This window comes from Gallus gallus, chromosome 6 (assembly GCF_016699485.2).
Source record: "Gallus gallus isolate bGalGal1 chromosome 6, bGalGal1.mat.broiler.GRCg7b, whole genome shotgun sequence".
Taxonomy (NCBI): domain Eukaryota; kingdom Metazoa; phylum Chordata; class Aves; order Galliformes; family Phasianidae; genus Gallus; species Gallus gallus.
In genome coordinates, this window is record NC_052537.1 from 22,850,070 (window position 1) to 22,870,043 (window position 19,974).

At 52.8% G+C, this 19,974-nt stretch overlaps 1 protein-coding gene across 5 annotated transcripts in view; it reads left to right on the plus strand.

Moving 5' to 3' along the window:
• DNMBP (dynamin binding protein) overlaps positions 1 to 19,480 on the plus strand; it is a 29,652-nt gene extending 10,172 nt beyond the window's left edge. For 2 of the 5 annotated variants that reach the window (XM_040703132.2, XM_040703134.2), the window contains exons 4-17: positions 256 to 2,154; positions 11,546 to 11,733; positions 12,346 to 12,445; positions 13,151 to 13,298; positions 13,755 to 13,772; positions 14,362 to 14,561; positions 15,342 to 15,472; positions 15,733 to 15,837; positions 15,998 to 16,126; positions 16,564 to 16,896; positions 17,036 to 17,218; positions 17,298 to 17,496; positions 17,590 to 18,029; positions 18,356 to 19,480. In XM_040703132.2, coding sequence (XP_040559066.1) covers positions 256 to 2,154; positions 11,546 to 11,733; positions 12,346 to 12,445; positions 13,151 to 13,298; positions 13,755 to 13,772; positions 14,362 to 14,561; positions 15,342 to 15,472; positions 15,733 to 15,837; positions 15,998 to 16,126; positions 16,564 to 16,896; positions 17,036 to 17,218; positions 17,298 to 17,496; positions 17,590 to 18,029; positions 18,356 to 18,544 — 4,262 coding nt within the window. In that variant the 3' untranslated portion in view covers positions 18,545 to 19,480. Of the gene's footprint in view, positions 1 to 255; positions 2,155 to 4,093; positions 5,280 to 11,545; positions 11,734 to 12,345; positions 12,446 to 13,150; positions 13,299 to 13,754; positions 13,773 to 14,361; positions 14,562 to 15,341; positions 15,473 to 15,732; positions 15,838 to 15,997; positions 16,127 to 16,563; positions 16,897 to 17,035; positions 17,219 to 17,297; positions 17,497 to 17,589; positions 18,030 to 18,355 lie in introns of those variants that run through there. The other 3 variants (XM_015288822.4, XM_040703135.2, XM_040703133.2) reach the window with 3 other exon arrangements.
• Positions 19,481 to 19,974: the final 494 nt, after the last annotated feature.

The window sequence follows — 19,974 nt, forward strand, 5'->3', positions numbered from 1 at the left end:
GGAATAAATCTGTAAAGCAACTTGACTGTTTAGCAACTAAAAAGTTAGGGAGCTAAAACCATGAATCTTAATTATGTGCATGCATGAGACTGCTGATGCACTTCCAGTCCATGCTCTTGAGCACCCCCAGAACACTGCACTCCATGTGCAGTGCCAGACCTTACCCACAGCCAGTTAGGCCACAGGAAGGCAGGAACAAGAGGTGAGAAGCAATCAAGAGGGCAGTTTTGAACTGGTGTGTCTCATTCCTTGCAGGAGACCTGGTGATCCTGGGCGGTTCTCTGGCCTCCAGCTGGCTCCAGGGCCGAAGCAGCTGGGGTTCCAAGGGCTTTTTCCCATCATCATGTGTGCGGGAGTTGTGCCTTTCGGTTCGGAGCCGTCAGTTGTCTCACAACTCTCTCCTGGAGGTGCCTGCCTACTCACTGGGCCAAGCCCGGGCCTTGATGGGCCTTTCTGCTCAGCTGGAGGAGGAACTGGACTTCAGAGAAGGGGATGTGATCAACATCGTTGGCATACCAGAGCCTGGTTGGTTTGAGGGGGAGCTCCGAGGCCGCAGGGGCATTTTCCCAGAAGGTTTTGTGGAGCTGCTTACTCCTCTGAGAGCAGCAGGAACCTCAGAGGATCAAGAGCCTGCAGGGACTTGTGACACCAATGGGACAGTGCCCACCAAGCAGGAGGAAGATGGCAAAGAGGATGGAGGGCAGGAGCCAGGGAGCACCTATGGTGTTGCCCTGTACCAGTTCCAAGCCTTGGAGTCTGAGGAACTGGATTTTGATGTGGGTGACAGGATTCGGATTGTGGGCATTCTGGAGGATGGCTGGTTAGAGGGGGAGCTGAGGGGGAAACGTGGTATCTTCCCACACAGATTTGTGAGACTGGAGGCCTCTGACCTTTGCAGGGAAAAGGTGAGTGCTGGTGATCCCCAGACTGGAGGCAGCTGTGAAGTGACTATCCATCAAGACTTGGAGAGCACCTGCTCCAAAGTTCTCCCTTTGCCAGACAAAGACAGCTGGGACAAGGAGGATGGCTTGGTTGCACAACCTGAGCCTGATGCTGTTGTGTCTCACACGGCAGGGAGATCTGAGGCTCCTTTGGGCACTGATTTGAGGCAGTATCAGGCCTTTCCTGACACAGGACTCCAAGAACTACATCCCAAAACCACAGCAGATTCCCTCCCCTTTGAGTGCACAAAGACGGTCAATGGCCTTCTCCCCTCTACTCAGTTGCCTCCACAGCAGAGCAGTGAGCCTGGCCAAGCAGGTGTATTGGAGCCTCCAGCCCTGCCTGAGCGTGATGGAGGTGGACCCACTGTGCCCCCACAGGCTCCCTGCTCCCCACCAGACATTTGCAGAGGCCAGGCCATTTCTTCTCCTAATAGCTGGGCAGCGTCAGAGCCCCAGGAGAACCAGAGCAGCATCTGGGACCTGGATGGTTGGGTGGACGACCAGCAAAAGTCCAAACCTTGTTCTTCTGGCTGGGGAGGTGTCCACATGGGACAGGACACGTGGGCTGGGAGCTGGGGGGAGTGCTCCTCAGTGGCAGCACAGGGGCACAGTGGCGCGGACCTTGACTCCAAACTGACAGAGCAACTGGTGCAGTTTGAGAAGAGTCTGTCAAGTACCAGCGCTGAGCAGGACAAGGTCTCCCGCCACTTCTCTATCTTGGACTATAGCTCTGAGAAGGACATTGTTCGTGGGTCTCCTGTGTGTGCTCCCCATGCCAAGCTGCCAGAAAGGAGGAAGGCCCTGAGACCACCCCCTCCTCGGCCCAGCACCCTTGCAACAACTCCTGTGCCCAAAGGCCGATCTCTGTCATTCTCGGTGAAGCCCTCCCGGCCCGCTCCCCGGCCTCCGTCGAGCACTCAGTGGAAGAACATGGTCCCTTCACAGCTGCAGCCCAATGTAGCAGAGCAGCATGCGGAGGAGAGCCATGAGGATGCAACACAGACAGGATCGGCTTCCCCCTGCTCCATCCTGCTGATTAGGATTGGCGAGGTGGAGCGAGACCTGGAGGCTTACAGGAAGACCCGCACTGAGCTCAGCTTGCTGCTGGAGGAGCAGCAGGACGAGCTGGTGAGAGCAGAGACCCTGGAGAACCTTGATTTCTGTGACTCCAACATCAAGAGCCTCAGCGTGGAGCTGCAGGAGCTGAGAGGTGAGTACAGCAGTATGGAGTAGAGGTTCTTTGGGACAGCTGTTCCCTCCAGGTAAGGCACCACTTGAGCCAGTCTTCTTTAATTCTTGATTTGGGTTGTTTTTGTCAACACTGTGGTGCTGCAAATCATCATGATTTGGCTTTATCCTGGCAGGAGAGAGTTGTCTGGTTTGTATGGGCATGTTTGGGCTCTGAAAACCCATATAATAGTGAGATCAGTGCTGTTAACTACGTTATACTTGGTGATACAATAGACAAAGTGGAAGCAGGACCACATACATCTCCCACAGTTCCTTTTCCCCAGCTTCTCCAAGGAGCTCTTACAGTGCACTTCTGTTCCCAAAACCCACGATGTGCAGGAAATGTGGGCAGTGCATGCGGGAGGTGGAGTGAAATGCCAGCTCCTGCCTCGGAATTACTCACTCTGACTTCATTGCCTCCAGCCTCCCACCACTTAATCAGCAGTGTGGAGTCCAGGCGCTCTGCTGCAGGATCATGTCTGATGCAGAGCACGTGGGAATGAAGGATGATATCAGTGCACAGGGTGACCCGCAGCCTCCACATCAGTGGAGTGCAAGAGGGATGCTTAGAAGATACAAGGTTTGAAGCTAGGAAAAGACAAATCTAGGATGGACCTCTGGGAAATTTTCTGGTGGGATGGATCTTTCTGGGAAATGTCTCCTCTGTCCCATTGCTTCCTGACAGAGGGAGGTCCTGCTGAACCCATGCTCTGTTGGTTATTTGAACTGAACGTTTTAGGCAGGAACTAACGTGCTGGCAGGGACATCCATTGAGTTAGCCCCGTGGTAGTCCCAGAGGATTTTTCACCCATTCAAGAGACCTGAGGGTTTGGAAGTAGCTTCTCTGATGTTATAGAAAATACATGCCCTACCTAAGGGCACAAAGTAGGGCTGGAGTAACCTTAGGAGAAACCCAACTCCTCTGTGCATCAAAGGAAAAGCAGAAAGTATGTGTTCTTCTAAAACATGTTTAAAATCTGGAGGTTCCTTCTTGGGCATGTCTTGTGTGTACACTGGAGGTTGTGCTAAAGACCAGACCAGCACAGGATTAGTGCTCATCCTCCTGCACTTGGAGCAGGAGGGTCTGTTGGGTTTATTTTTGCCTTCTCCTGACCGGGGGTATGGAGCATTGGTTGTGCATACCTAACAAAGGTGAAGGAAGCTGAGATGTGGGTGACATCTGTGGACTCTCCTCTCTGTCCAGGGCATGTTGTGGTCACCTCTTGTTTTTTCAGTTCTGTATTTGGGACATGGAAAACTGGGGATGTGCTGAGCCCTGTAGTACGAGGAGTTATTGGAGGGCAGGTTTCTTTAGCCTCCTGGAAGCTCCAGTTGTGTGTTGGAGATGACTTGTACTCCGTAACACAGACCATCCCTGCAGGCCTATTCCTTGGCTCTACCTCAGTGCTGCTTGCCTCCTGCTCTTCCCAGGGGCTGCGGATGAGGACTGGAAGAAGGATGGCTCAACACCAGGATAGAAGTGAAGCCTGAGGGTTCTGGTTTCTCTCAGGTGGTATGGAGCAGAGCCCAGCCTCTGCCAGGCTATGGTGTTCAGGCTGCGTGCTGCCTGCTGGAACTGGCAGGAGTGTGGAGGCAAGGGAAGGGGATCTGGTACCTGCTATCTGCTCTGTGGCTCCCCACAATCTCACACGCACCTTTCCCTTCCCTGAGGATGTTGATCTTAAGGCACGGCCTCCTCATGCCCCACTGCTCTCCTTTTCCCTGCCTCCTGTGGCCCATGGGGAGGCTGTGGGCTCTGCCAAAGCAGTGGAGCCGGTTTGGGCGGTGGAAGCCTGCTCCTAACTGGTTACTGATTAGCTTGGGCAGCAGGTGGAGGAGGCTGGGGCTGGAGGCGATTGGGTACGCGCCTCTTCCTACCTTTGCTGGCTGGTTTCAGGAAGCGCTGCCTGCGTTGCGTTGCACCTGAGAAGGAAACGCCAGAGCAGAGGGAGAAGAAGCGTCAGCCCCAATGTAGGCTTGGGGAGTGGGAGCAAAGGGAGCTGTAGCCCAGCAGGACGATGTGCTCTCATCCTGGGACAGAACATGGCACAGAGAACCCAAGGCGGAAGCCCCGGCTCCTCAGCTGGGAATATGAAGATTGTGCTGCAAGGAGAGGGGACATCGCCGGCCTGCACAGTGAGAGTCGCTGGAATGAGAGACCCAGGGTGAAGAGGGGAGCAGACAGAGGCTGGGACAGTGACCGAAGAGGGGAGGGCATCTCTGTAGATGGATGGAGTGTGAACGGAGACTGCGAAGACTTTTGGAAGGCGGATAATCAGTACATGGACTACAGGAGAGCAGATAGTGTTTGGAAAGGCAAAAGCCCATTTACAGAGGACAGAAACTGTGGGGTGAATGAGAGGGAGGGTGTTCAGTACAGAGGCTGCAATCCTGAGGTGGGAGAAGGGCTGTACAGGGGGGACAGAGGGTCTGGGGAGGGCAGGGAGGGGGGAATGCGGTGCAGAGAGGGCAGAGGCCCTGGAGAGTACAGGGAAGGCAGAAGGTGGCATGAGGACAGAGATCCTAGGGACTACAATGGGGATGGAAGATACCATGGGGAAAGGGAAAGGCGATGTAGGCAGGACAGGGGATATAGGGAAGGGGGAAGGCAGTATAGAGAAGATGGAGGTTATCAAGTAGGTAGGGAAAGGAAAAAGTGGCATAGAGAGGTTGGAGGCTCTGAGGAATTTAGAGAGCAGGAAAGGCAGTATGTAAACATCAGGGATCTGCAGGATCGTGGAGATTTTGAGCAGCACAGGCAGCTGAAAGGTTGTGCCATGGACTGCAGTGATCCGTCTGGAGGTGATGGAGCTCACTTGTTGACATCCTGGTCCTCAGGAGACAGCAGCACCCACCTGGGGTCAGACCCCCGCTGCAGACAGTCAGGGATACAGGACATGGGCTGCAATGGCCGTGGGGATCCAGAAGGAGCAGAGCACTCGAGGGTCCGCACGGGCCGGCCGGACTGGAGCCACATCTGGGAGCAGGAGGCCAAAGAAGAGAGCAGGACAGGCTCTTCACTGCAGAGAAACAGTTTGTACAGGAGGACTGCTCCCAGCACCCTACGGCGCTCAGAATTTGTACAGACCAGGAAGGAGAAGCAAGGTACGCAGAGAAATGCTTGGGAGGTGTCGGTGCGGTGGCCTTGGGCATTCCTTAACCCTGCCCTTGTGCTGAGGCAGCAGAGTCCCTCAGGAAAGCCTGGGGACGCACACAACTTTGTGGGGTTAGGTCTCTCGTTGCAAGGTGGTGGGGGGATGGGTGAAATGAGTGAAGGAGCCCTTTGTGTTGGACAGATGTATGTCTGAAGACCTGTTTGCAGCTGTACCCATTCTGCTGGCATCAGTCTCAGGCACCCAGGCATGTGCTGCCCTTGGAGGAGGTTGGAGTGCAGAGTACAGCATGGCAGTGCAGCAGCCACCCAGGCAGCAGGGCCACAGGCTGTGGCTGGCTATGAGCTTGCAGTGAAATTTGTTCTCTCGAGGTATTTGATTCAGCAGGCTCCGGAGGCTGCATTTCTGCACTGTATTGGTAGGTGGGACTTTGCTCAGTCTCATCCCCAGGGCAAGGGAGTGGTTTTGTGGTGCCAGGATGTTCAAAGGGCAGCGGGGAAGCTAGGAGGGGCTGGGAGCAGTGCTCAGGGAGGCTCAGAATGGGGCAGGGGCTGCCTGCAGGAGCTGCGTCTGAGGAAGCAACCAGATAACTCCCAGCTGGGCCTGGGGAACTCTGCAGTGCAGCACAGTGGCAGCTCTTTGGTTAAAGCATCTCTGAGATAAGATTTGGATGTGTCTGCCCACTGTTCCAAGGGGAGACCCCTCCTGTTGTGGTGGTGCTGCATACTTGTCCTCACTCTAGAATGTTTTGCATGCTGATGTGTTGCCTTTCAGCTTTCAGCCCCCAGCCTGTATCTGCTAAAATGGAGCTTTTTAGTTGATGGCATTTTTTTCTGCATTAAACTTGTTGGTTTGAGTAATTCTATCTTGTTCAAAATACCTTGGCTTTGTTAGTGATTAGTGTGCAGCATCCTTATTCGTGATCATACAGAAGGGATGTTTGGTTCTCTACAGAACAGCAGTGGTTTTTCCATTTACTTTGAAAATATGATGTGGAACCAACTCTAAACACAGTCCCTGGAGAATCTCATTGGAAGCGCCTTCTTTTCTAGATGTTGTCCACAGGCAAGAGATGCTAATTTGCAAGGTCTTTCTTCTGCTTTTCAAATGGGAAGAGGCAGAATATTCACCATATAATTCTGCCTTTTTCATCAAACTTACCAAGAATTGTACTCTCTCCCCTTAGTAGTGGGATTAGATCATTGAAAGGCTTTCTCTTGTCCTGAGTGGAAATAAAATTGGATTATAAAGTAGCACTTTTTTCCCTCATTTGAAACTAAAACTTGAATTCTTATTTCTGCCACGAATCTTCTTTGATACCTTCCTTCTCATCTTTTCTGTCTTTTACAGTCCCTGGTGTTTATTGTCTGTTTTTCTATATTCATTCATGTATCTGTTTACATTTGCTGCTTTTGCTGAAGCAGACCCATCATTATTGTTCTCTTCCTTGATTGCATAGCAGTGTTTGGATCATGTGCTTAAAATATCCTTTTGAAGGCCTTTCACTTTCCTTTTTTTTTTTTTTTTTTTTTGGTATTTTTGCTCACAATCATTTTTATTGATGCTCTGCTCAGCGTTGGAGTGAATGGTGGAGTACAGTCAGAAGGCATGTGGATCCCACCTGCCTTAAGGGCAGTGGGAGGGGGCTCTCCTAGGAAGGCCATGTGAATCCTCAGGGCTCCTCACCTGTCTGCCAGTGAGCATCTCATGAGCCCAGTCCTCCGCCAAGGCTCAGGCATGTGCTTTGCTGCAGTTCCACCTTCACCAGAGGACCTCAGAGGGAACCAGTAGGTTCCAGGTGAGGTAACTTAGAGATGAGTCCTGGTAGCCCTGGAGAAGTGCCCCAGTCTGTTCCTCTTCAGCTCATCCTTAGGGTTTGGATTTCTGTCACTGCTCCCAGGGAGAAGTGAAATACTCAATATATTTAGTCTGTTGCTTTCAGAGCAGTGGATATATTCTGTTACGGGCTTACTATATAAATCCAGAGTGAGTTTCCACCCCAGCCAGATCCTGCTCCTGGCAGGGAGCTTAGCCTTTCCCTCAGATTAATTATTCCCCGCCCTAGTTTCATCCCCTCTCCTCTCTTGCTAGGCAGTAACCCCTCCCCTCCCAGCGTCCACATACTTCAAATATTTGCAGCTGGTTTGTTTTGTCCTTAGTCACTGCTTGGCTGTGCTGAGCTTTGAGCCCAAGGCTGGGCTTTTCTTGCAGGACAAAACCAGAGGCTAGTGCTGAGTGGGGCTGCACAGGGCTTGTCCTCAGCACTGGGGCTCCTTGAGCTTGGCCTGGGAGCTGGCCCTTCTTTGTGGCTTTCTGAGTCACCCTCCTCCTAAAAGAGACAGGGGCAGAGCCAGCTCCAGCTGCAGCAGCCGATGGACAGCACGGCCCTCCCTGGACTGGGTTAGCAGTGGGAGCACGGTGTGACGGGGGATGCTGGCAGGTGAGCCCCGATGAGAAGCGCGTGATGGATGTGAATCCTCTTGGGTCTGGTGCACGTGGATCAACTCCCAGAGTGAAGGAGGGTGAAAAGCTCAGGCTGTGTGTGCGCTCACAGCTTGGGTTGCAAGAACTGGCTGTTTCTGTTGATTGGAAAATTGTCGGTGAGCTTCTGAGCTGAGCAGGGTGAGCCGTGTGATTGCAGTATTAAAATCATGGTCTCCTTGGGCAGGATGAGGTGGGAGTGTGCTCCACCTCGGCACCTCGCGGCCTGCTTTCCTGTGTCGGTGTCGGGCCTCCCATGTGACAGCAGCAGCAGCTCTGGTGGGAGACCAGCACAGCCTGTCAAAGCAGAGCAGAGATAATTTGTCACCAAAGCACCAAAAGGAATAGAAAAATAAGTTGTTAGAGGTTTTAATGTAGGGATACAGATTGCAGAGCTCCTACAGGAGCTTCAAATGAGCAGAACTCGAGTCTCTAGGAATTGTGGTTGAGAACAGTGTGTTTGGAAGAGTATTTCTGAATGCTCTTTCAGCATCTGTGTCATGGGTAAACACAGATTGGTCACTGGATTGGAATTTGGTGGCTTCATTAGAAATACCAGTTGCATTCCTGCAAACTAACGGAGACCAGTCCAGCTGTGGTGTGTGAGGGCCTCCAGTGCCGGTGGCATGGGCAGGGAGGTAACATCCAAACAGAGCATCTGTGGGGTGAAATGGGGATCTGTTTAAAAACCATTTATTAGGTGACCAAAAGCCACAGTTGTGAAAGAATGTGAATTTAGTTAAATGCTGAATGAGATTCATTTGTGGAGCACTGCAATTAGACGTATAGAAATGTGGAACGAGCAGGAAAAAAAAGAACTGGGTGGCAGTCAACAGGAGTAGTCTGAAATATGAAAGGGAGAGTTTTTAAATACATCAGAAACAGGTTGTAAGAAAGACAGATGAGGTAGAAGTGTAAAGTATTAAAAACAAATTCTGTGTTTTGAGTCTTTTTGCTCTGAGTGTTTAAATAAGTGGGATAGCATTTTGAGTTCGTGGCTGGAGGAGGATGCTGGACTGGTGACCAACAGCAAGGATTATAGGAGAGTTGGCTGTAGCATCACTGTGTTTTTTAATATGTCTTGAAATATTCAGAGCAAGAAAGCCAGAGGGGAATTAATTTGTGTGTTCAGAAATCACAGGCAAAATAATGGAAACACTGACAGTGTAAGTGGGTGGATCTGGCAGACAGCTTCGCCAGGTCAGGCAGGCTGCCTTGATGGCCATTATGTGCTGAAAACTTGGGCAGGGAAGGTTCTCCTTTCCCTCTCCCAGAGGGGGATTTGAGACTTGCACAGGAAAGGTGTCGGAGCTGGAAGTCTCAAGCATCAGGCACTTGCCCTGGGGTGCTCTTGGACTGGCTCAGGGTTTGCTGGCCAGAGCGTGAGGAGCAGCTGCAGGGCCAGGGATCCCCCCAGCTTCTCTCTCTGAGCTGGAACCGGAGCAGGGTGTCAGGGTGTGGGTGCAAAGGGGGATTTCCCTGCTTGAAGCAGGGCTGAGTGCTGTGTGCTGTGCTTGGTGCCCAGCCCCACAGAGCCAGAGCCAAGCTGTGCAGCACTGAGCTGCTGCTGGGAATGCTGACAGTGAGGATCCAGGGACCTGCTTGGCATAAGTAGGGGCTTCCCTGCAGTCCCAGTCTCTTGCAGCCACCAGATGGCTGCGGCTGAGCGCACAGCAGGATTGTTTGGCACTGCAGTGAAGTCTGGGACATCTTGTGTGAAGTTTCATCTGGGTCGTTGTCATTTTGCATATGGATAAATGCACGGTTCAGATATTTGACTGTGGTTAATTTAATCTTTCCCATTTAATCTTGAATCAAACGTAATGTTTCCCTGGAGCAGGGTTTGATCTTTGTGGCTCCCTTCACTCCACAGCTCACTGATTTGTTTGCTGCACGGGCTGTTGTTAAATACGGTCCTTTTCACAGCTTCCTGGGCAACTCTTTGTGCTTTGTCAGCTCCTTCAGGGCAGTATCAGCTCACACCCCACCTGCCCTTGGTTTCACTCACCTGTTTTACATTCACATTAACACCTCCCTGCTTCTTCCATGTTGCTCTTCCACTTGAATGTGCTTTCCTGCCGAACAAATGCCATTCCTTGAACAAACAAACATCTGACATAACTCAGTTGCTGTTTCTGTTTCGTTGCTCTTTGGGAGCTGCTAGCTGCAGACCCCATTATCTGAGTGTTTCTTTGTCCCTCCTATTCCTTTTTTTTTGTTGTTGTTGTCCTATTCCATCTGCAGGCACCGTTTCTGGGGAAGCACATCCCTGTGGTGTTTGTAGAGGACCCTGCAGATAGGGCCTGGTCTGTAACCGAGGCTTTGCAGATGCTGTGCAAATGTAAGCAGTGAATGTAAAATCCTGCAAAAATATTTGTACAAATAGCAGAGCTGGGGAGGTCTGCCTACAGCCGATGAAATCCCTGTGATACAGAGCAGCTGGGGACGTGTGGGAGTTGATGGGCATTTGTCACATCGGCCAGTGGCCTAAAGTCACAGGATGGGTGTGCTGCAAGCAGGTACCAGCTCTGCAAAACAGCAGTGTAATGCGGGGGAGCTGAGTTCATGAGCCAGAGCCTGGCTGGGACGGCTGTGTGGCTGAACATGGGGAGCTGGTGCTGTGTTTCGGGCCAGAGGGCACATGCTTTCAGCAGCAGGCAGGTGGAGCAGAAAGTTGCTGGGGCCCAGGAATCCGCTGGGATAAAATGTCTCTGAACCTGAATGAAAACAAGAGGGGGCTGGGCTGGCCGAGGAGCTGCAGGTGGGACAGAAAACCAGGAGGAAAGCCAGCAGCCCGGCTCTGGGACAGAGAGGATGAGGGTGTAGAGCCGCCAGCATGCCCCAAGCCTGTGGCAGGACTCCCTGCAATGCACTGCCCACAGCGGTTTGCCAGAGGCTGTTGCAAGGGCACGGTGGCCCCAGCCTGGGGCTGTCCCTGAGCTGTGCTGGGGACACGGGGTTCTCCCAGGACTGGTACCACTGCTGTCAGTGTGGGATGCATACGGCCACCCCGTACCTCTGCCCCTGTGTGTGCCCGCACTGCCTGCCTGCTGCCCACAGCCTCACCAGGGCTCAGGCCCAGTGCCAGATACGAATCCTGATCACTTCCACCCCACTTTTGAGCCTCCCAGCTGCCGGCGATGGCTTCCCGAGCCCCACACGGTGCTTCTGGTCATACTCCAGCTCCAGGCTTTGCTGCCTGCAGCCCCATTGTGGGTGCCTGGAGGCCTTTTCGGCTATTCAGATGGAAATGCCCCGGAGCTAGAGAATGGAGACCCTGTTCCCAGCCCCAAGGGAGGGGACAGCAGCCATAGCCAGGCCCAAGCCAGGGCACAGGTGGGGAGCTCCTCTGCTAGGGGTGGGAGGGCAGCGGGGTTAGGGGATGGGTAGGAGTGGTGAGCATCAGGGTGTTGGGGCCCCGGTGGACTCACAACCTGCAGCAGGTTTTTGTTGCTGCCAGGAGCAGCAGGGAAGTGTCTGGGGAGTATTTGGATTACCACAATGAGCAGGAGGCAGCTCTGGCTCCTGGTACTCTGAGGCTTGGGGCAGAAAGGACCTGACTGCAAGCTGTCCTTGTCCTGCAGCACTCAGCACTGTGAGGCCCCAGTGCAGTGTACCGGTACTGATAATTAAGGCAGGCTGTGGGAGCAGTTCTGCTGACTCTGCTCTCTGACCATCATGTTTGGTCATCTCAGAGGTGCTACAAGCCTCCTGTCCTTGCCGTGCAAGAGTTTGGCCAGATGTTACTAGAGGATGCTGATCTTGCTTATCTTGCAGAGATGACCCTCCTGTCCTCTCAGACACCATCCCTGGAGACATCCTCAGCTGTCACTGAGAGCCCAGAGCACAGGATGCTGGAGAAGAGGTCCAAGGTTATTGAGGAACTGCTCCAGACAGAGAGAGATTACATCCGAGACCTGGAGATGTGTGTGGAAAGGATCATGGTGCCCCTTCAGCAGGCACAGGTAGGAACGTGGGGGAAGGCTATAAGGTGGTGCTGGTGGGGTGGAGTAAAGATACAATCTGCTTTGTTCTTGAAACCCACAGGGGACATTCGGCTACTCTAGGAGCAGCAGGGTGTTTTTTCACTGCTCCGTGCAATCATAGGAATAAGCCATCAATTTTGGGATTCTGCTGAGTTCTTGCTGTTGCTGAGAGCAAGAAACCTAGCAGCAAGTGTCACAGATTCATCTCCTAGGGTGGGAACTGTTGTTCCTATTCGTTTGGTTTGTGGGTTAATTTCATTGTCTGGAAAAAGAAGATACAGGATCTTGGCATGGTGTTGGATTTGATGGGAAGAAAGGGAGTGTCAGATGATCTGACACTCCCTTGGATGAAATTGCTGGGAAAGTAGAGGACACTGTATTTGGTAGGACACGCAAGGAGTAAGAGTTTCAGTGTGCAGCAGAATGAGGGAGTGAATGCAGAAGTCATTGTCGTGGGAGCAGGTTGTGCTGAGTGGTTGCTGGGGAGCTAAGGGCTGATTGAAGGTTGCAGGAGAACAAGGGGAAGATGCTACTGTATCTGGCTGGATGGGATGCTCTCCCATCTGAGGCTTCTCTCTTCTTTTTCTCCAGGTTCTGAATGTAGACTTTGAGGGTCTTTTTGGAAACATCCAAGTGGTAATTAGCTTCTCTAAGCAGCTGCTGTCAACCTTGGAGGCTTCAGATTCCATTGGTATGAACTCTTCTGTTGCCTTTCCTCAGCAGTCTGGGATGAGATTTGCTAGTGGGGTGGCAGAACAGGGCAGTTTAAATGATGGATGAGAGAGTTTCCTCCCCGTTGGTCCTTGTCAGTGCTCATCAGCCCTGCAGCAAAGCTGTGTCACTGTGCTGAGAAACACATGTTGTCTATAGACTTCCCTGACTTCTTCCTTAAAGCGAGCCCCCCTCCTCACACCTGCACTGCCAGCTTTCACTGCTCAGCTCCAGCGCAGCCTGTGCCTCTGCTGCCCCCATGGCTCTCACTGCCAGTGACCAGTCATCTCCTGGAAAACTGGAACAGTTGAGGTGTCTCTGCTGGTCGCTTTTGGAGCTCCTATGGGGCTCTTCAGCTAGTTAAAGTATCCCCTCAAAGTTTGAGCAGACACGTTCTGGTGAGTTATCATAGCAGGCTTCAGCCTCAGCAGACCTTTCATGCACCGTTCCCATTTCTGTTCCCTCCTGCCCCCACTACTTGGCCTGCAGTGACAGGAAAGCATGAAGGATGTGTGGGCATGCAGAGTGTGGCAGGGAGGCACCCACCCTGAGTGCTCTGTTAGCACTGTCCTCTCAAGCTGTGGGTGTGGTAGGGAGTCATGGGGCAGCTTGCCATGAATGCACGATGGCTGTTGGAGACAACAGTACTGGAAACACTGAAGTCCTACTTTGCTGCTGTATGCAGGGCCGGTGTTCCTGGCACAGCGTGCAGAGCTGGAGAACGTTTACAGGGTGTATTGCCAGAACCACGACGAGGCCATTGCACTGCTGGAAACATATGAGAAGGATGAGAAGATCCAGAAGCTACTCGTGGACCTGCTGGATAGCCTCAGGTTGGAACCTCTGACTGTGGTGGCCACCAAGCTGTGTTAGAGGGTTTGCTCTGCAGCAGTGCTCAAACAGTTCAGTTGGTGACAGAACTGGGGCTAGTTATGTCACCATGTAGGTGACAAGGCTCCAGGTTCAAATGAAAAGGGCTTTTGTTTCAGTGATAGCCTGCTGCCCCACAGGACACATGTGCTGGGCCTACACCTCTGTAGGGCCACCAAAATATGGAGAAGGCAGCGTGTCCTGGATTGTGAGTTCCTGTTCCCTGAGTCCTTTGCCACCATGACCAGCAAAGGAACGAGCCACTTTGCCTGGCTCAGCGATTGCCATGGCTCTGGGATAGGGCTGCCATGGCAGTGTCACTGCAGGAGGGGGCAAGAGTGCTGGCTGTGGGAATGCACGCCTACCACACTATTAACCTGTTGCTTTTCTTTGCTTTTTGGCACTCTGTGGGCCGTCAGGAGCCTGTACAGTGAGTGGTAAGTGCCTCCTTCGTGTTAATCCATGCTTATCTGTCTTGGCCTGGCTGCTCCCTTGTGACTCACCTCCTACCACCAGCTTGGTGCATGTGTGGGTGCACCGCCAGTGCTGCTTGGGCTATACAGGCAGATGGTGAGGGGGGATCTTGGGCTGAAAACTGGTTTGGGGAGCCATCAGCCCCAAGGAAGCAGGAGAGCCCTGTGCTGGCTGCAGAGCTGAGCATGGTCAGTCTGCCCTACACTGAAGGTCAGGTCTGGCAGTCAGATGGTGGGGCAGTCTGAGGCAAGTAGAGCTTTGGTACCTTTTAGGCCTTGCCTGTGTGAGGTTTCACAGGGGGTCTGGTAATGGAGAGGATCCTGGCTGGGAAAGATAACCTGGTATGAGCAAGATCTAGAAACCTGGGGCTGATTGAGGTCACTAGGGGTGTGGGAGTGCTGTGGGTTTGAAGATGAGGGTGGCCTGACTTAGGAAGTACAGTAGATTTGGGCATATTGGTCCTCTGGGTGTGGTTGGGGTTGGTTCAAGGAGTCAGACTTTGCATGATAGAGCTGGACTGAAATCTGGTTCATCTTTGTCCCAACTTCCCAGGGGCTGCACAAACTACATTAACCTGGGCTCATTCCTCATCAAGCCAGTACAAAGGGTGATGCGGTACCCCCTGCTGCTGATGGAGCTGCTGAGTGCCACCCCTGAATCTCACCCTGACAAGGCACCACTCACAGCTGCTGTTCTTGCAGTCAAAGAAATCAATGTCAACATCAATGAGTACAAGCGTCGAAAGGACCTCGGTGAGGAGCTGGGGAGTGAGTGTGTTGACACTGAAGTCTGTCAGCTGCGCAAGCATGAAGGGAATCTGTCCCCAGTAGGCTCTGATCTGAGCAGCAGTGTAGTAGGATTGCATTTAAAAAGCTACACATGAAACACAACACATAGAGGATAATGCAGTACGCATCTGACAGGAGATATTTCTTGTGATACAGTGATATGAAATGCATGCAATTGCTGAACAAGAAAGGATAACTCAAAACAATGTCTGTTTAATGTTGAAAACTGAATTTTGAAGAATACAAGTAGGGAATCAGTCTGTCAGGGTAGTCTCTATCTTATTGAGATTTGGAGAATGAGTTTGAAGGTGTATCCGTAGACAGGACAGAATTACAGAGCTGGTGGCTGGAAGGGATCATGAGCTCTAGTTTTCCCACATTCTTTTTGAACTGGGGAACCCAGGCTTGACAGAGTATCTTAACTGCTGCTGCCCTGAGACTGAACAGAGAGAGTAAATGTCATCTTACACTAGTGGTACACATAATGCTATGAAAAAGTTTGAATGTTGCATCTTCAAAATGCATGACATATCCAGAGCCAAGCAAGGGAATTACAGGTGGTCCGGTGCTGGATTTTGAGTTGATACATGATATGATACAACACAAAACAATATTATGTGATACACGGAACACTTGGGATTACAGAGGCTTAGGAAAGAGCCAGCAAGGCAAGTGCTGATGAGGCACTGTAAGACACAGATGTTGTGCTGGTAAGTTTTCTAATTTCTACATCAATTTCTCTAGTGCTTAAGTACCGGAAAGGGGATGAGGACAGCCTCATGGAGAAGATCTCCAAGCTCAACTTCCACTCTATCATCAAGAAATCCAACCGTGTGAGCAGCCACCTCAAACATCTCACAGGCTTTGCACCCCAGGTAATGTGCATCAGCTACCAAGTGCGCTGATACCCCGTTATGTTTGAGGAGGTGGTGGTACCTGCTGGCTCCCCACATCCCTTTCTTGATGGGTAGTTCTGATTCAGGTCAGTGAGGCAGGTCAGTCAGTCAAGGCAGTGAGCTTAGGGTCTGAACCACCTACCTCTGCTCCCTGGCTTGTGGGCAAGAGGCCCCACATCTCACACTCTGGGAGGTGGCAGAGTCCTGTGTTGCCTCCCTTGAGCCTTTTTCTCTCACAGCTGAAGGATGAAGCCTTTGAGGAGACAGAGAAAAATTTCCGGATGCAGGAGCGGCTGATCAAGTCCTTCATCAGGGACCTTTCACTCTACCTGCAGCACGTTCGGGTGAGTCTGGATATGATGCCACTTACCAGTGCTTCTGCCCTCAGCCCTGCCTGGGTATTGGCCTCGAGGTCTGGGCTGCCCTAGAATCTTGAACCTGCTCTGGGAGCTCTGTTCTCCTGGGCAGCGAGCATGGTGTGCTGACTGCTTGTCCCTGGTGTAGGAGTCGGCCTGCATGAAGGCAATAGCAGCAGTCAGCATGTGGGACCTGTGCATGGAGAAAGGGAGCGGGGACCTGGAGCAGTTCCAGAAAGTGAACCGACTCATCAGCGACCAGCTGTTCTCCAACTTTGTGAGTGAGCCTGTGTCCTTGTGTGCTGCAGACACCCCCTGGAGCCCTCCCACCCATGATTGGCTGTGCAAGTGACGCTGCCTGGGAGAGGTGCAAGCACCCCTACTCATCTCTTGTCTCCTGAAAGCTTTGGTGGCTGTGGGTTTTGGATGTGCCTTGAGCATATCTGTTAGGTACACGTTTGTCTTCAGGCATACCTGAAGTGTTGCAACCTTCAGCTCCTTCCTGTAGTATTTTCTGTGCTGGCACATGTCTGTAGGATACTGAATGTAATTCATGTTGGAAAGGACCTCTAGAGCTCTGGTGGGATGCTGTCAGGAATATGGACACTGTGCTGTTCTGGAGAAGTTGTGTACCAGAGGGTGGGCTGCTGGTGTTCTCAGCTTGACAGAAGTGAGCACCTAATCTCACCTTCTCCCTGCATCTCTACCCACCAGAAAGAGCGGACAGAGCGGCTGGTGATCTCACCCCTGAACCAGCTGCTGAGCATGTTTGTAGGGCCCCACAAGCTGGTGCAGAAACGCTTTGACAAGCTCCTCGACTTCCACAACTGCACAGAGCGAGCGGAGAAGCTGAAGGACAAGCGAACGCTGGAGGAGCTGCAGTCGGCCCGCAACAACTACGAGGCCCTCAATGCCCAGCTGCTGGATGAGCTGCCCAAGTTCTTGCACTTCGCCAAGGAGCTGTTTGCCAGCTGCGTGCGGGGCTATGCTGAGGCACACTGTGACTTTGTGCGCCTGGCCCTGGAGGAGCTGAGACCTCTGCTGTCGGTGGGTTCCTGGATCACAGCCAGCACTCCAGGCTTAGTGCAGACCCTCTGCACAAGGGTCTGTCTGGTGGGGGATTGGCGTGATAGGTACATTCACCAGCAGCCTTCACCTAACTGCTCTGGTCCTGCTCTGGTTCCAGTTGCTGAAGGCGCCTGGCCGGGAGGGGAACCTCATTGCCATCTTCCAGGAAGAGCACAGTCAAGTCCTTCAGCAGCTCCAGGCCTTCACCTTCTTCCCAGAGTCACAGGCAGTTCCCAGGAAGCCTTTTGAGAGAAAGACCATGGAGCGACAGTCTGCCCGACGGCAGCCACTCAGTGCCTTGGTGAGTCACACGTGTACACCATGTGAGGGCTCACTGGTATCCTGGAACAACCTCTCACACTTGCCTTGTTCCTCTGCAGCCCAGCTATGTCCTGCAGTCAGATGACATCCGAACAGCCCTCCTGGCCCGCTATCCCCCTGACAGTCTTTTCCAGGCAGATCGCAATTTCAATGCTGCCCAAGACCTGGATGTCTCACTGCTGGAGGGAGACATTGTGGGAGTCATCAAGAAGAAAGACCCCATGGGCAGCCAGAATCGCTGGCTCATAGACAATGGGGGTAGGTGGCTGTCTCTGCCTTCGGTGCTTGCTACATTGCTCCTCTGGTTCTCCTGATGTTTGATCTGAGCTCCTTTTCTCTTCCTCTCTGCAGTGACCAAAGGCTTTGTGTACAGCTCCTTTCTGAAGCCCTACAACCCACGCCGCAGCCAGTCGGATGTCTCAGTGGGCAGCCACTCTTCCAATGAGTCTGAGCATAGCAGCTCTTCTCCCCACAGCAGCACCACACTGACCTTAAGCCCCAGCAGGGCAGCTGTGGCCTTCACTCATAAACCCCCCCAGGACTCTGCCTCACTGGGAGAACTGTGCCAGTCTCCACAGTCCCCCTCAGAGATGGACTCCCCAAGCTCTGGTGACAGGACAGCCCCACTGGAGGCCGGAGTGGTGACATCTCCACGCCGCTACAGCCGACCTGAGCCAGGCTACAGCCCCAGCCCTCGCAATGGGCACCCCACCAAAACACATCTTAGGTCTGCATCCTTGGTGGAGGACAGAGACTCCGGGCTCGAGAGCGGCGAGTCAGAAGGCAACCAGGTGAGCCCTGAGGTAGCTGGGGTTTGGGATGGGAGTGCTGAGACCCTCTCTTGTGTAGAGGCTGTCGTCTTCTGCAGGCATGACCAGGGAGAGAAGTGTGAGGTAGAGACTTCTCTGTCCTGGTGAGGTATGCACAGAACAAGGTTGTAAGTGGAGGTGGACAGATGGGGACAGCTCTGGCAGAGGCTCGGCTGGGTCTGCTGCTCTTTTGGGTACACAAGCCTAAACTCAGTACCATGTGTTGGTTTTCAGCAAATCTGAGTGCACAGCCTGTGCCACGTAGCACATGCTGAGTGCCTGTCCAACTGACACCTCCCTTTGTCCAGCAGGTCTATTACGCTCTCTACACCTTCAAAGGCCGAAACACAAATGAGCTGAGTGTGTCAGCTAACCAGAGACTCAGGATCCTGCAGTTTGAAGACATCACGGGCAATCGGGAGTGGTGGCTGGCTGAGGCACATGGCAAGCAGGGCTACGTGCCCTCCAGCTACATCCGGAAGACAGAGTACACGTGAGGTTGGGGGGGGCAGGAGGCCCCACCCTGTGCCTTGTGCCTACCAGGACTGCTGGGGGCCCACAGCCTCCACTGCTTGCCCCACAGGGATGAGACTGTGCTGTGGGAAAGAGGGAAGGTGGGCTGGCATAGCAGGCACTTTGCCTAAGGGCACGGGCCAGCTGCTGTCACCCTGTGCTGTTTTATCCTCCAGCCAGGAACAGAATGGGGCTGTGGCCCAGGGGGGAATGGCTAGACCAAGGCTGAGGAGCTGTGGATTTAAATTGTGGAAGACTGTTGCTGAGGCCATCCTTAGCTGAATAGTGTTAAAAGCAGCCTAGAGCCTTGTGAACATGTTCTCTGTGCCTTAGCAGCAGCAGGTCCTGCCTCGTCTGTGCAGGACTCCAGATCGGCAATGTCTGTTCTGGCCAGAGGAAGCTGCTCTGAGGATTGCTATGAGTAGTTCAGCTCCACAGTGAGCCCAGCCACCAGGAGCACCCACAGCAGAGCCCCAGTGGATGCTGTGTCCATGTGCTTGGTCTCCGGGAGCTGGGGTGCCTCTAAGCTCTGCTGCTAGCAGCAGCCATTAGGCACTTGCCTCCCAGACCAGCTGTAGGTTCCGAACACCATCTTGCCTTGTCTCCATACTGTCCCCAGTGTCCAGGACCCCATCTTTGTTCTGGCATGCCCACATGGCTCCTCTGGAGCAAGACAAAAGGCAAAGCACGGGCTGTCCTGCAGCCTCTTTTTTGTGGGCTCTGACCAGGAGTGCCTTACCTGTGCATGCTGCAGGGCACTGGGGATGGTGCTTATGTTCTGGGAGGAATGCTGTGCCTTTGCAGGGGTACTGTGTCTTACGTGCTACTGCCATGACCTGAAGGAAGGAAGCTCCTTTCTCCTTGGGGCAGTGTTTGTGTCCCCTGTACTGCTGCTCCTTAAATAAAGGTTTGCCCTTGTATGTAGGAAGCACCTGTGCAAATGTTGGGGTAGGGATGGGGAATGCTTGGTGTGTGAGGAGGCTGAGAGGGCAAAGCTCAGTCTTCACATGGACCCTGTAGGGCCATTTACATTTCAGTGAGGGTCCTCATTAAGATCATGGAATCGTAGAATGGTTTGGGTTAGAAGGGACCTTTAAGATCATCTAGTTCCAACCTCCCTGCTGTAGGCAGTGATACCTCTCTCTAGACCAAGATAGATTGCACTGCCCTCTCTGGCTGCTGTGTTACATGACACAGCCAGGTTGTGGGTGGTTCACATCCTTCGTGCCACCCACCAAGAGGAAGGGTTTTGCTGTATTCTGTCCATGCAAGTACACAGCGTGCACATAGTCTCCATCAGTGCTGCAGCTCTTGGCTGGATGCCTAAGAAGAAAGGGTCAAGGGTTTGTCAATGGTAACCTCTATGTTTTATGTGTGTGGTATGTGTGTGCATGTTGGTGTATCATGCATATTT